The following is a 13909-nucleotide window of genomic DNA, read 5'->3' on the forward strand; positions in this document are numbered from 1 at the left end:
GAAGGGAGGTAATAATGTTATCTCAATCAATCACATATATCCCCGCTATTACAAGTTTGTTTGTCTGTAGAATTTATTATAAAAATAAAATTATCACATAGTTAAAAGTACCTGTGGATGCTCATTCCCAATAGATCTGAGAATATCTTGAAACTGTGGTCTTCCAAAATGAGTGGTAGCACTGAGCCCAGTGAACAAACTTTTCCCAGCCACTTTTTGGAAATGACGCTCGCAAATGTACTGCAGAAATAAAAGGGAATCACTATAAGAAATATCATATATGGTACGGTATGCTCTTATTCCATCACAAAACTTGATACATCTGAAGCTGATCACAATGTGCAGTAGACAATTTTAGAGTTTTCTAATCTACTGTATAGCACATTAAATTGTGGGATCAATAATTCACGGTTACATATTTGTAGAGGTTAAATTTTGCGGGTCACTTATTTGTATGATTTTGTTAAATAATTGTTCTCGGGTATGTTAATGATTTTTTTTTATTATTAAGCTGGTTTTTAAAATTTGTCGATTTCAGTGAAAAAATGAATATCTCTTTGTATAACATACCAACATGGTCGTCCTGAAATCAAACTTTTCCTTGAACTGTGTGATGAAGATGTGAACATCCACAAAGTTTTTCAAGTCGTTGTTCTCGACCTCTCGGATGATATCTGTCATCCATTCAAACTGCTTTTGTGTGCGAGTCACCCACAGGAAGTACACCTGGAGAAAAATGATTCAACTCATACTGATCAGTCTGATTCTGGAGACCAGATTGATGAGTTAAGAAAATACACTCCCGACCATAATCATGTAATTGAAACATAAGATCATTAGCTTTCTGGGCATGTGCAGTTGAACATGTTCACGAAAAGTTTTTGCAGAAAATATTCTATATTAACATATTTATAATAGTTTAACTATCAATACACAACACATATGATACTGTTTAGTTTGAGATACATATAAAAAGATCATTTTATCCTACATGCATAATGAACCCGTCATATTCCAGACAGCGATACTCCAGAAAACAATCCAGACCAAATATTTGGCAACATATTTGACTATTGTCTACATAAACTGGATATGAAATTTTAAAAAAAAATGTGCAATTCAGACAGTTTGGGCTGAGTATCAACCAATGTTCAGATTATCAAGTGCATGTACAATATACCAGGGGCTATAAACAAACCTTTTTGCAGGGAAATCTGAAGTCATCAATTTTTGACTTGTGTACAATATCTTTCAAGATGGAAGCAAAAGGTGTGACACCAATACCTCCGCCAACCAAGATGGCTACTGGGAACCTGTACCAATCCTGATGTCCCTCTCCGTACGGGCCGTCCAGGAACAGCTGAAAACACCATTATTTTATATTGAAAAGTCGGTTCTTGATGTCTTATAAGACTCATCTGGGAATTAATTGCGGGTTACCAGACTGACCCTAATTTAAAAAATTAAAAGTAGGAATTACGATCTCAGACTCCTGTTCCGGTGTCATATCAAAAAAGTATCCGGATACTTTTTCTGCCTATCAAAAAAGTATCCACCCTATCAAAAAAGTATCCCCCCATTGTCTGTTTATGCTTTCCAAATAAAGATTGGTAATGTTAAGAAAATAAACAGAAAATCAGCAGTATATGCCTATATAGGTGACAAAGTGACTGTACAGGTAGTAAATTACACCTGGTCTACCTGTATTACATAACAGCACAGTGGGGGGGGGGGTCACACCTGACACTGATACAGGTAGAGGGCACCTATAAAATTACTTTGTGTTTTATACGACTGTTTGGTGCTTTTTAACATCGCTATAATGTTCTATATTACATGTAATTCACACTATAAACTTGACTGCCGATTATTTCATTGAAGTCACAGCGACAGGATTCTGAGAAATACTAATTAACATATTTTATCTTTTAAACACTTTTACAGTGATTTGTTCGATGTATAACTTTACAAAACTGGCGAGTAAAACTTACGATTTTTGATGGCCATCGAAAAAGTATCTAGGGGGAGATTAGTGTGATATTTAGGGGGGATACATATTTGATGGCTATCGAAAAAGTATCTAGGGGGAGATAAGTCTAATATCTAGGGGGGATACATATTTGATGGCCATTGAAAAAGTATCTAAGAGATTAGTGTAATATCTAGGGGGGATACATATTTGATGGCCATCGAAAAAGTATCTAGGGGGAGATTAGTGTGATATCTAAGGGGGATACATATTTGATGGCCATAGAAAAAGTATCTAGGGGGAGATAAGTCTAATATATAGGGGGGATACATATTTGATGGCCATCGAAAAAGTATCTAGGGGGAGATTAGTGTGATATCTAGGGGGGATACATATTTGATGGCTATCAAAAAAGTATCTAGGGGGAGATAAGTCTAATATCTAGGGGGGATACATATTTGATGGCAATGAAAAAGTATCTAGGAGATTAGTGTAATATCTAGGGGGGATACATATTTGATGGCCATCGAAAAAGTATCTAGGGGGAGATTAGTGTGATATCTAAGGGGGATACATATTTGATGGCCATAGAAAAAGTATCTAGGGGGAGATAAGTCTAATATCTAGGGGGGATACATATTTGATGGCCATAGAAAAAGTATCTAGGGGGAGATAAGTCTAATATCAAGGGGGATACATATTTGATGGCCATCGAAAAAGTATCTAGGGGGAGATTAGTTAATATTTAATATGTATTCCCTCTAGATATCATACTAATCTCCCCCTAGATACTTTTTCGATGGCCATCAAATATGTATCCCCCCTAGATGTTAGATAAATCTCATTCTATATACACACTGTACTTCTTTTATGGCCATCAAATATGTATCCCCCCTAGATATAATACTAATCTCCCCCAGGATACTTTTTTGATGGCCATCAAATATGTACCCCCCCTTGAATTTAGACTAATCTCCCCCTGGATACTTTTTCAATGGCTATCAATTATGTATCCCCCTAGATATTAGACTAATTTCCCCTAGATACTTTTTTGATGGCCATCAAATATGTATCCCCCCCTAGATACTTTTTCGATGACCATCAAATATGTCTCCCCCCCTAAATATTCCACTAATCTCCCCCTAAATACTTTTTCGATGGCTATTAAATATGTATTCCCCCTAGATATTAGACTAATCTCCCCCTAGATACTTTTTTCGATGGCCATCAAATATGTATCTCCCCTAGATATTATACTAATCTCCCCCTAGATTCTTTTTCGGTGGCCATCAAATATGTATCCCCCATAGATTTTAGACTATTATCTCCCCTTGGATACTTTTTCGATTGCCATCAAATATGTATCCCCCATTGATTTTAGACTATTATCTTCCCATAGATACTTTTTCGATTGCCATCAAATATGTATCCCCCCTAGATATTAGATAAATCTCATTCTATATACACACTGTACTTCTTCTATGGCCATCAAATATGTATCCCCCCTAGATATAATACTAATCTCCCCCTAGATACTTTTTCGATGGCTATCAAATATGTATCCCCCATAGATTTTAGACTATTATCTTCCCATAGATACTTTTTCGATTGCCATCAAATATGTATCCCCCCTAGATATTAGATAAATCTCATTCTATATACACACTGTACTTCTTCTATGGCCATCAAATATGTATCCCCCCTAGATATAATACTAATCTCCCACTGGATACTTTTTCGATGGCTATCAAATATGTATCCCCCATAGATTTTAGACTATTATCTTCCCATAGATACTTTTTCGATTGCCATCAAATATGTATCCCCCCTAGATATTAGATAAATCTCATTCTATATACACACTGTACTTCTTCTATGGCCATCAAATATGTATCCCCCCTAGATATAATACTAATCTCCCCCTAGATACTTTTTCAATGGCTATCAAATATGTATCCCCCATAGATTTTAGACTATTATCTTCCCATAGATACTTTTTCGATTGCCATCAAATATGTATCCCCCCTAGATATTAGATAAATCTCATTCTATATACACACTGTACTTCTTCTATGGCCATCAAATATGTATCCCCCCTAGATATAATACTAATCTCCCACTGGATACTTTTTCGATGGCTATCAAATATGTATCCCCCATAGATTTTAGACTATTATCTTCCCATAGATACTTTTTCGATTGCCATCAAATATGTATCCCCCCTAGATATTAGATAAATCTCATTCTATATACACACTGTACTTCTTCTATGGCCATCAAATATGTATCCCCCCTAGATATCATACTAATCTCCCCCAGGATACTTTTTTGATGGCCATCAAATATGTATCCCCCCTTGAATTTAGACTAATCTCCCCCTGGATACTTTTTCTATGGCCATCAAATATGTATCCCCCCTAGATATTAGAGAAATCTCATTCTATAAACACACTGTACTTCTTTTATGGCCATCAAATATGTATCCCCCCTAGATATAATACTAATCTCCCCCAGGATACTTTTTTCATGGCCATCAAATATGTATCCCCCCTTGAATTTAGACTAATCTCCCCCTGGATACTTTTTCAATGGCTATCAATTATGTATCCCCCTAGATATTAGACTAATTTCCCCTAGATACTTTTTTGATGGCCATCAAATATGTATCCCCCCCTAGATACTTTTTCGATGACCATCAAATATGTCTCCCCCCTAAATATTCCACTAATCTCCCCCTAAATACTTTTTCGATGGCTATTAAATATGTATCCCCCCTAGATATTAGACTAATCTCCCCCTAGATACTTTTTCGGTGGCCATCAAATATGTATCCCCCATAGATTTTAGACTATTATCTCCCCCTGGATACTTTTTCGATGGCTATCAAATATGTATCCCCCATAGATTTTAGACTATTATCTTCCCATAGATACTTTTTCGATTGCCATCAAATATGTATCCCCCCTAGATATTAGACTTATCTCCCCCTTGATACTTTTTCGATGGCCATCAAATATGTATCCACCCCTAGATATTAGAGAAATCTCATTCTATATACACACTGTACTTCTTTTATGGCCATCAAATATGTATCCCCCCTAGATATCATACTAATCTCCCCCTAAATACTTTTTCGATGGCCATCAAATATGTATCCACCCCTAGATATTAGACTATACTCTCCCCATAGATACTTTTACGATGGCCATCATATATGTATCTCCCCTAGATTTTAGACTATTATCTCCCCCTGGATACTTTTTCGATGGCTATCAAATATGTATCCCCCATAGATATTAGACTATTATCTTCCCATAGATACTTTTTCGATTGCCATCAAATATGTATCCCCCCTAGATATTGGACTTATCTCCCCCTAGATACTTTTTCGATGGCCATCAAATATGTATCCACCCCTAGATATTAGAGAAATCTCATTCTATATACACACTGTACTTCTTTTATGGCCATCAAATATGTATCCCCCCTAGATATCATACTAATCTCCCCCTAGATACTTTTTCGATGGCCATCAAATATGTATCCCCCCTAGATATTAGACTATACTCTCCCCATAGATACTTTTACAATGGCCATCATATATGTATCTCCCCTAGATATTAGACTCATCCTCCCTAGATACTTTTCCGATGGCCATGAAATATGTATCCCCCCTTGAATTTAGACTAATCTCCCCTTGGATACTTTTTCTATGGCCATCAAATATGTATCCCCCCTTGATATCATACTAATCTCCCCCTAGATACTTTTTCGGTGGCCATCAAATATGTACCCCCCCTAGATATTAGACTTATCTCCCCCTAGATACTTTTTCGATAGCCATCAAATATGTATCCCCCCCTAGATATCACACTAATCTCCCCCTAGATACTTTTTCGATGGCCATCAAATATGTATCCCCCCTAGATATAATACTAATCTCCCCCTAGATACTTTTTCAATGGCTATCAAATATGTATCCCCCCTAGATATCATACTAACCTCCCCCTGGAATATTTTTTCTATGGCCATCAAATATGTATCCCCCCTAGATATTAGAGAAATCTCATTCTATAAACACACTGTACTTCTTTTATGGCCATCAAATATGTATCCCCCCTAGATATAATACTAATCTCCCCCAGGATTTTTTTTGATGGCCATCAAATATGTATCCCCCCTTGAATTTAGACTAATCTCCCCCTGGATACTTTTTCAATGGCTATCAATTATGTATCCCCCTAGATATTAGACTAATTTCCCCAAGATACTTTTTTGATGGCCATCAAATATGTATCCCCCCCTAGATACTTTTTCGATGACCATCAAATATGTCTCCCCCCTAAATATTCCACTAATCTCCCCCTAAATACTTTTTCGATGGCTATTAAATATGTATCCTCCCTAGATATTAGACTAATCTCCCCCTAGATATTTTTTTCGATGGCCATCAAATATGTATCCCCCCTAGATATTATACTAATCTCCCCCTAGATACTTTTTCGGTGGCCATCAAATATGTATCCCCCATAGATTTTAGACTATTATCTCCCCCTGGATACTTTTTCGATGGCTATCAAATATGTATCCCCCATAGATTTTAGACTATTATCTTCCCATAGATACTTTTTCGATTGCCATCAAATATGTATCCCCCCTAGATATTAGACTTATCTCCCCCCTAGATACTTTTTCGATGGCCATCAAATATGTATCCAACCCTAGATATTAGAGAAATCTCATTCTATATACACACTGTACTTCTTTTATGGCCATCAAATATGTATCCCCCCTAGATATCATACTAATCTCCCCCTAGATACTTTTTCGATGGCCATCAAATATGTATCCCCCCTAGAATTTAGACTATATTCTCCCCATAGATACTTTTACGATGGCCATCATATATGTATCCCCCCTTGATATCATACTAATCTCCCCCTTAGATACATTTTTTGGTGGCCATCAAATATGTATCCCCCCTTGAATTTAGACTAATCTCCCCCTGGATACTTTTTCGATGGCTATCAAATATGTATCCCCCCTAGATATTAGACTATACTCTCCCCATAGATACTTTAACGATGGCCATCAAATATGTATCCCTCCTAGATATTAGACTCATCTCCCCCCTAGATACTTTTTCTATGGCCATCAAATATGTATCCCCCCTAGTTATTAAAGAAATCTGATTCTATATACACACTGTACTTCTTCTATGGCTATCAAATATGTATCCCCCCTAGATATCATACTAATTACCTCCTAGATACTTTTTCGATTGCCATCAAATATGTATCCCCCCCTAGATATTAGACTCATCTCCCCCTTGATACTTTTTCTATGGTCATCAAATATACATTACTTACCCCTTGATAGTAGACTTCTCTCCATAGATACTTTTTCTATGGCTATACAAATATGTATTAATTCCTTCTAGATATGACACTTAAATCTCCCCTAGATACTTTTTTGATGACCATGAAATATGTATCCCCCTAATCCCACATTTTGATAATACAAGTATCTCCCCCAAATACTTTCTTTTGGTCATGTATTTAAATATATATTTATTTCAATCTATAGATATTTTATCAATTAATTTTCCCTCTGATGGACATTATAATTATAACTGTACTGTACCTCCCCATCATGATATATTGTATAATTTTTGTCCACACGCACATCCTTTTAAATAAGTATCTCCCTGAGATGTTTTCAACAAAACTGTAGATTTATTTCCAGATTCATGCAACTATATATATATATACCTGCCATATATATAGTGTATATCCTAATATAAAGTTGAATTACAATTGACACACCATTTTACACTTATATTCACTCATAAAAAGATTTACATTGTATTCATCAAATTAGTAAATATATTATCTGAAATAAATATGACAAGTTTTATTTTATTTTTTTTCCAGATCCAAAATCATGCAATCAAATATGTATCCCCCCTATGTATCAATTGGTACATATATAGACATATAAGCTTATAAATGTGTTTGTATCTATATAACCAAGGTCTTGATAATTGAATAATCATAATTTATATGAATTGAAAATATGTATGCAAGTAATGAGCTATATATATATATCGTTTTAAACATATGGTTGCATGAAAACATAAATAAATTGTATCAATTTGCAAGCACAATAAAATCATGGGATGATGTACCTGTACAGGTAAACATTTGGTAATACCACTGTGTACAGGTGACTATCTGACAGTGCCTATATATAGACACACCTGTACCTGTCCGTCCCACCACTAATTAGGTAGTTAGGTAATACCTGACCAGGTGTAATTAGTTACCTGGTACTTGTAAAGGGACTCCTGGTATATCTTTATGACCATTTGATTTACTGCCAACTAAAATTATAACAATCACTATTGATGTCATGGGGGGGATACTTTTTTGATAGGGGGGATACTTTTTTGATGGGCAAAAAAGTATCCCCGGATACTATTTTGATGGGCAAAAAAGTATCCGGATACTTTTTTGATGGGGGATACAAATTTGATATGACAATCCCCCCTAGATATTAGACTATACTCTCCCCATAGATACTTTAACGATGGCCATCAAATATGTATCCCCCCTAGATATTAGACTCATCCCCCCCCCCCTAGATACTTTTTCTATGGCCATCAAATATGTATCCCCCCTAGTTATTAAAGAAATCTGATTCTATATACACACTGTACTTCTTCTATGGCTATCAAATATGTATCTCCCCTAGATATCATACTAATCACCTCCTAGATACTTTTTCGATTGCCATCAAATATGTATCCCCCCTAGATATTAGACTCATCTCCCCCTTGATACTTTTTCTATGGTCATCAAATATATATTACATACCCCTTGATAGTAGACTTCTCTCCATAGATACTTTTTCTATGGCTATACAAATATGTATTAATTCCTTCTAGATATGACACTTAAATCTCCCCTTGATACTTTTTTGATGACCATGAAATATGTATCCCCCTAATCCCACATTTCGATAATACAAGTATCTCCCCCAAATACTTTCTTTTGGTCATGTATTTAAATATATATTTATTTCAATCTATAGATATTTTATCAATTAATTTTCCCTCTGATGGACATTATAATTATAACTGTACTGTACCTCCCCATCATGATATATTGTATAATTTTTGTCCACACGCACATCCTTTTAATATAAGTATCTCCCTGAGATGTTTTCAACAAAACTGTAGATTTATTTCCAGATTCATGCAACTATATATTTATATACCTGCATATATATAGTGTATATCCTAATATAAAGTTGAATTACAATTGACATACCATTTTACACTTATATTCACTCATAAAATGATTTACATTGTATTCATCAAATTAGTAAATATATTATCTGAAATATATATGACAAGTTTTATTTTTTTTTTTTTTTTCCAGATCCAAAATCATGCAATCAAATATGTATCCCCCCCTATGTATCAATTGGTACATATATAGACATATAAGCTTATAAATGTGTTTGTATCTATATAACCAAGGTCTTGATAATTGAATAATCATAATTTATATGAATTGAAAATATGTATGCAAGTAATGAGCTATATATATATATATATAGTTTTAAACATATGGTTGAAAACATAAATAAATTGTATCAATTTGCAAGCACAATAAAATCATGGGATGATGTACCTGTACAGGTAAACATTTGGTAATACCACTGTGTACAGGTGACTATCTGACAGTGCCTATATATAGACACACCTGTACCTGTCCGTCCCACCACTAATTAGGTAGTTAGGTAATACCTGACCAGGTGTAATTAGTTACCTGGTACTTGTAAAGGGACTCCTGGTATATCTTTATGATCATTTGATTTACTGCCAACTAAAATTATAACAATCGCTATTGATGTCATGGGGGGGATACTTTTTTGATAGGGGGGATACTTTTATGATGGGCAAAAAAGTATCCCCGGATACTTTTTTGATGGGCAAAAAAGTATCCGGATACTTTTTTGATGGGGGATACAAATTTGATATGACACCGGCCATTACTTTAGAGAGAAAGACATTAAAACAAAATCCCAACCTACTGACCCTATTTTTGCCAATGTAACCCTAAACAGACAGAAAAATTATTTTGGCCTTACTTCAAAAAACTTCACTATTTGGCTATAGCAGTATACATCATGGAGCACATTTTCCTGGCCTTATCAAAGTTAAGTGAAATTGTGAATATCCTCATGAAAATAGTTAGTATTTTAATCAGAAAAAACTTATATTTCAAATCTTTAAATCAAAACAATAACATTGTTTTTTAAGGTGTAAAACCTACTTTAGGAAGCTTCTTTTTTACTTCCAGTCTGTCAGGGTCATACAGCTCACGGATGTTGGTCGTCCATGGTCCAACCGCTCGGATGTGTAAACTAAGATGTTCCTCATGTGGTGCGGAGGTTAGAGTAAAGGGATGGTACTCACTTTCACCTAAATTAAGGCAGGCTACCCTAACCCACTGACCAGACTTGTACTCAAAACTGGGGGGTCGCTTGAAAATTAGAGCTGTAACGTCTGAAACATCAAAATTTCACTTTGGGTTAAATGTTAATTTAAACTAGAATATTGTCGTCCCAGGAGGCTAATTGAACACTTTTGTAAATAAAGGGACATAACTTTGAAAAGAAGGAGGTAAACTGTTTCAACACATCTACACTGTATAAGGATCATTGCCACCAAGTTTCATTAAAATCCCTCCAGTAGTTTAGGAGAAGTAGCTGTTTAATTGTTTTGTTACAAAGGGGCATAACTCTGATAAAGATGGAAGTATCTTGTCTACAATATTATATTGATTCTATACATCTACACTGTACAAGGATTTTTGCAACCAAGTTCAGTAGTTTAGGAGGAGAAGTTGATTATTCATTCTGTCTACAAATGAACAGACAGATAAACGGACAACCTAAATCCAAAAAAAACACCAACCCCTCTCTTGTTAGGCATTTGAGTACATATAATTAACTGTCAAATAGAAAAAAAACTTGTGGATGAAGTAAATTTAAATGGGAAAATGAAATACAGAGTATAATAGATTGGGTCTATTACACATTCAAATATTGTACTAGAAAAGTTTAAAAGGACAGACTGGGTATTAACGAAACTATTTAATCATTCACTCCATTCACCGCTGAGGTTTCAAAATAGACTATTCCAGTCTTAGAATTAGAAAGGTTCAACTGTGTATTTAGAGGTGAATGGGTTTTTAATAATATATTTTATGATAAACATACCTGAGGGTAGAAGCTCTGCACTGATGACTCCTATCTGAATCTTGTTGCGGCTAACACTGATCATTTTGTCAATGACAAAGATGACAAGACATGGAAGTAGATACAGCCAGAACAGTGGAGGCTGGACCAGACGGGCAGAGCCATGCATTATGTTAAACAGGTACAACCAGAAGTAGAACTTGTGGGTCGTCCAAAAGGCATTGAAGACGTATCGACGAGCGTATGGCAACGCAAACACATACATTACAATGACGATTAACGTCAAAGCAACTCCAGTAAGTCCTGTTTAATAAATACAAATGATATTTACTAATAAGTTTATCATTATTCATTAGTTCAATAAATTAAATCAGCATACCATATTTATTCCAATAAATGCTCAATCTCTAAACAAGAGGCCCAGAGGGCCTGTATCGCTCACCTGGTTTGTAATGCCAAGTAATGATCTAAATACATGTTCATTGTTTCTTTTCCGGGGGGTCAGAGACAAAATTTATACAAGTTCTGTTCCCCTTCCACCATGGATGTTTGTGGCCAAATTTGGTCACAATCCAAGCAGAACTCTAGGACAAGTAGCGATTTATAGGATTTACCTCTATTTCCCCTATTGGACCCCACCCCTCCTGGCCCCGGGGGGTCAGAGCCAGAATTAATACAAGTTCTGTTCCCCTTCCCCCAAGGATGTTTCTGGCCAAATTTTGGTACAATCCATGCAGAACTCTATGACTAGTAGCGATTTAAAGGAAATGTTGAAGGACGACGGACGCCGGCCGCCGGGTACAATCCATGCAGAACTCTATGACTAGTAGCGATTTAAAGGAAATGTTGAAGGACGACGGACGCCGGCCGCCATGACATAAGCTCACCATCCCTTTGTGCCAGGTGAGCTAATAACATTTATTTCTCAGTAACTTTCCTATTTTCTAAAGTTAAAAACCTTGAAAATGTCACATATCCACATCATAAAGTACAGTAATCGAAATTTAAATTTGGAGAGAATCAAAAACATATCAACACATTATAATAAAGTCCTTACCCTGACAGACTTCCGACTATGAAATGTTTTGTTCTATCAAGTTAAATGCCTCTTTCTTGAAGACTTTCATCTCCAGAACGTATTATCTAATCACTTTAAATTCATTTAGTTATAGAATATAAAACACACAAGCATGACTGTAACTCTATCAATGCCTAAAATGACATTAATACAAAAGGCCCATGGGGATGTAACAGTAGACTTACCAGTGACTGTGGTAAATGTCCAGTATTGAAAAGATGCTAGCACATCTTGTCTGAAAACAAACAGAAGTTTTTACTTCTCATGTATACACTTGTAGAAATTTTCACCTATGCCAAGTGTTAATGGAATATACAATTCAAAGGAAATTATATAACTTACGCTCTGAAGTACTCACGGAATATACAATTGAGATGATTATTATGTAACTTACGCTCTGAAGTACTCGCGGAATATACAGTTGAGATCGCCGGAGGACTGTGTGGAGATGTGGTAGAGATTGATACTGTGACCAATAACATGGACCACTGTAATGAAAGGTTTATCTTTTTAAATATATCAAACAACGAATTGAAAAGGGTACATTTGTATATCTTTTGTGGTTTTTTTACCATAAAAGGTACAAAAATCTTATCTTAAATTTGAATTAAAAGTTGACATATGTTTAAAAATAAAATATAAAAGTTGACATATGTATAAAAATATCTCATTGTTTAAACAGACAAAATTTCTGATCATAAATCTCAAAATCATAGCTATGATTACTGGTAACATGGATATTTTTCCACTTGGATAATTTCACTAGGTCATGTTTGTATGTGGATAACTTTGTGCTGTGTTAAATCAGAATAATTATATGAATGTAGAGATTTGCATTTTTAAACCTACTTGTGAAAAACAAAGCCCAGAATGCAATATACTTGTGCAGGAAGTGCATGGAGTCCCAGGGAAAGAAGCGATGGAGAGACGTTTCTCTGAAGAATGTGATCAAGTTCCGACTCATGGTAATTAGTAGAGGACAATACGTAAACATCATAGCACTGGCAGCTCCTCTCGTGACTGTCACTCCGTAACCCGCGATACGACGAAGACCAGCATGTTCACGCTCCACCGAATAATCTGAATTGTGCATAAGTAGTTAACATAATTATTAAATCATACTTTTTATAATATCAGGGATGTGTGAGTTTAATCTCATCTTTTTAATGAAGATTCAGAATGAGTACAACTGATTAAATCTTTCTAACTGAAATTTATATTAATGAAGGATTTAAAAGCCTCATTGTTCATTTCACACAGAATATTCAATTCTTCAGATGAAACATTGCAAAACAATAGAATATGTATAGCAATTTTCACATGCTTTAAATATTTTCTAAAATATGCATCTGGTGATTGACCGATCTATCTTTGTTTGTTTATTTGGCCTGGCTCATTTCCATGCTAGGAGGTGAAGGAAAGCCAGAGTAACCAGAGAAAAACCACTGACCAGTGGTCAGTACCTGGCAACAGAATATGCCCCACACGAAAATTTGATTCAAACTTGTGAAGGGCTTGTGTCAAGACACTCGATCACCCAGCACCACGCATGCCTCTTCACTAAAATCAACAATGAAACCTTTGATCATTAC

At 35.4% G+C, this 13909-nt stretch overlaps 2 protein-coding genes across 3 annotated transcripts in view; one reads left to right on the plus strand and one right to left on the minus strand.

The window, feature by feature from the left end:
- Positions 1-13909, plus strand: part of LOC138333645 (serine/threonine-protein kinase RIO2-like) — a 134472-nt gene that overhangs the window by 13364 nt on the left and 107199 nt on the right. The gene's annotated exons all lie outside the window — the stretch shown is intronic.
- Positions 1-13909, minus strand: part of LOC138333642 (dual oxidase 2-like) — a 47870-nt gene that overhangs the window by 1998 nt on the left and 31963 nt on the right. For both annotated transcript variants that reach the window (XM_069282145.1, XM_069282144.1), the window contains exons 23-30: positions 13167-13397; positions 12712-12805; positions 12503-12552; positions 11261-11542; positions 10312-10544; positions 1199-1360; positions 571-726; positions 112-240 (exon numbers count right to left, since the gene is read on the minus strand). In XM_069282145.1, the coding sequence (XP_069138246.1) occupies positions 112-240; positions 571-726; positions 1199-1360; positions 10312-10544; positions 11261-11542; positions 12503-12552; positions 12712-12805; positions 13167-13397 (1337 nt within the window). The remainder of the gene's footprint in view (positions 1-111; positions 241-570; positions 727-1198; positions 1361-10311; positions 10545-11260; positions 11543-12502; positions 12553-12711; positions 12806-13166; positions 13398-13909) is intronic.

Source organism: Argopecten irradians, chromosome 10, assembly GCF_041381155.1.
Source record: "Argopecten irradians isolate NY chromosome 10, Ai_NY, whole genome shotgun sequence".
Taxonomy (NCBI): domain Eukaryota; kingdom Metazoa; phylum Mollusca; class Bivalvia; order Pectinida; family Pectinidae; genus Argopecten; species Argopecten irradians.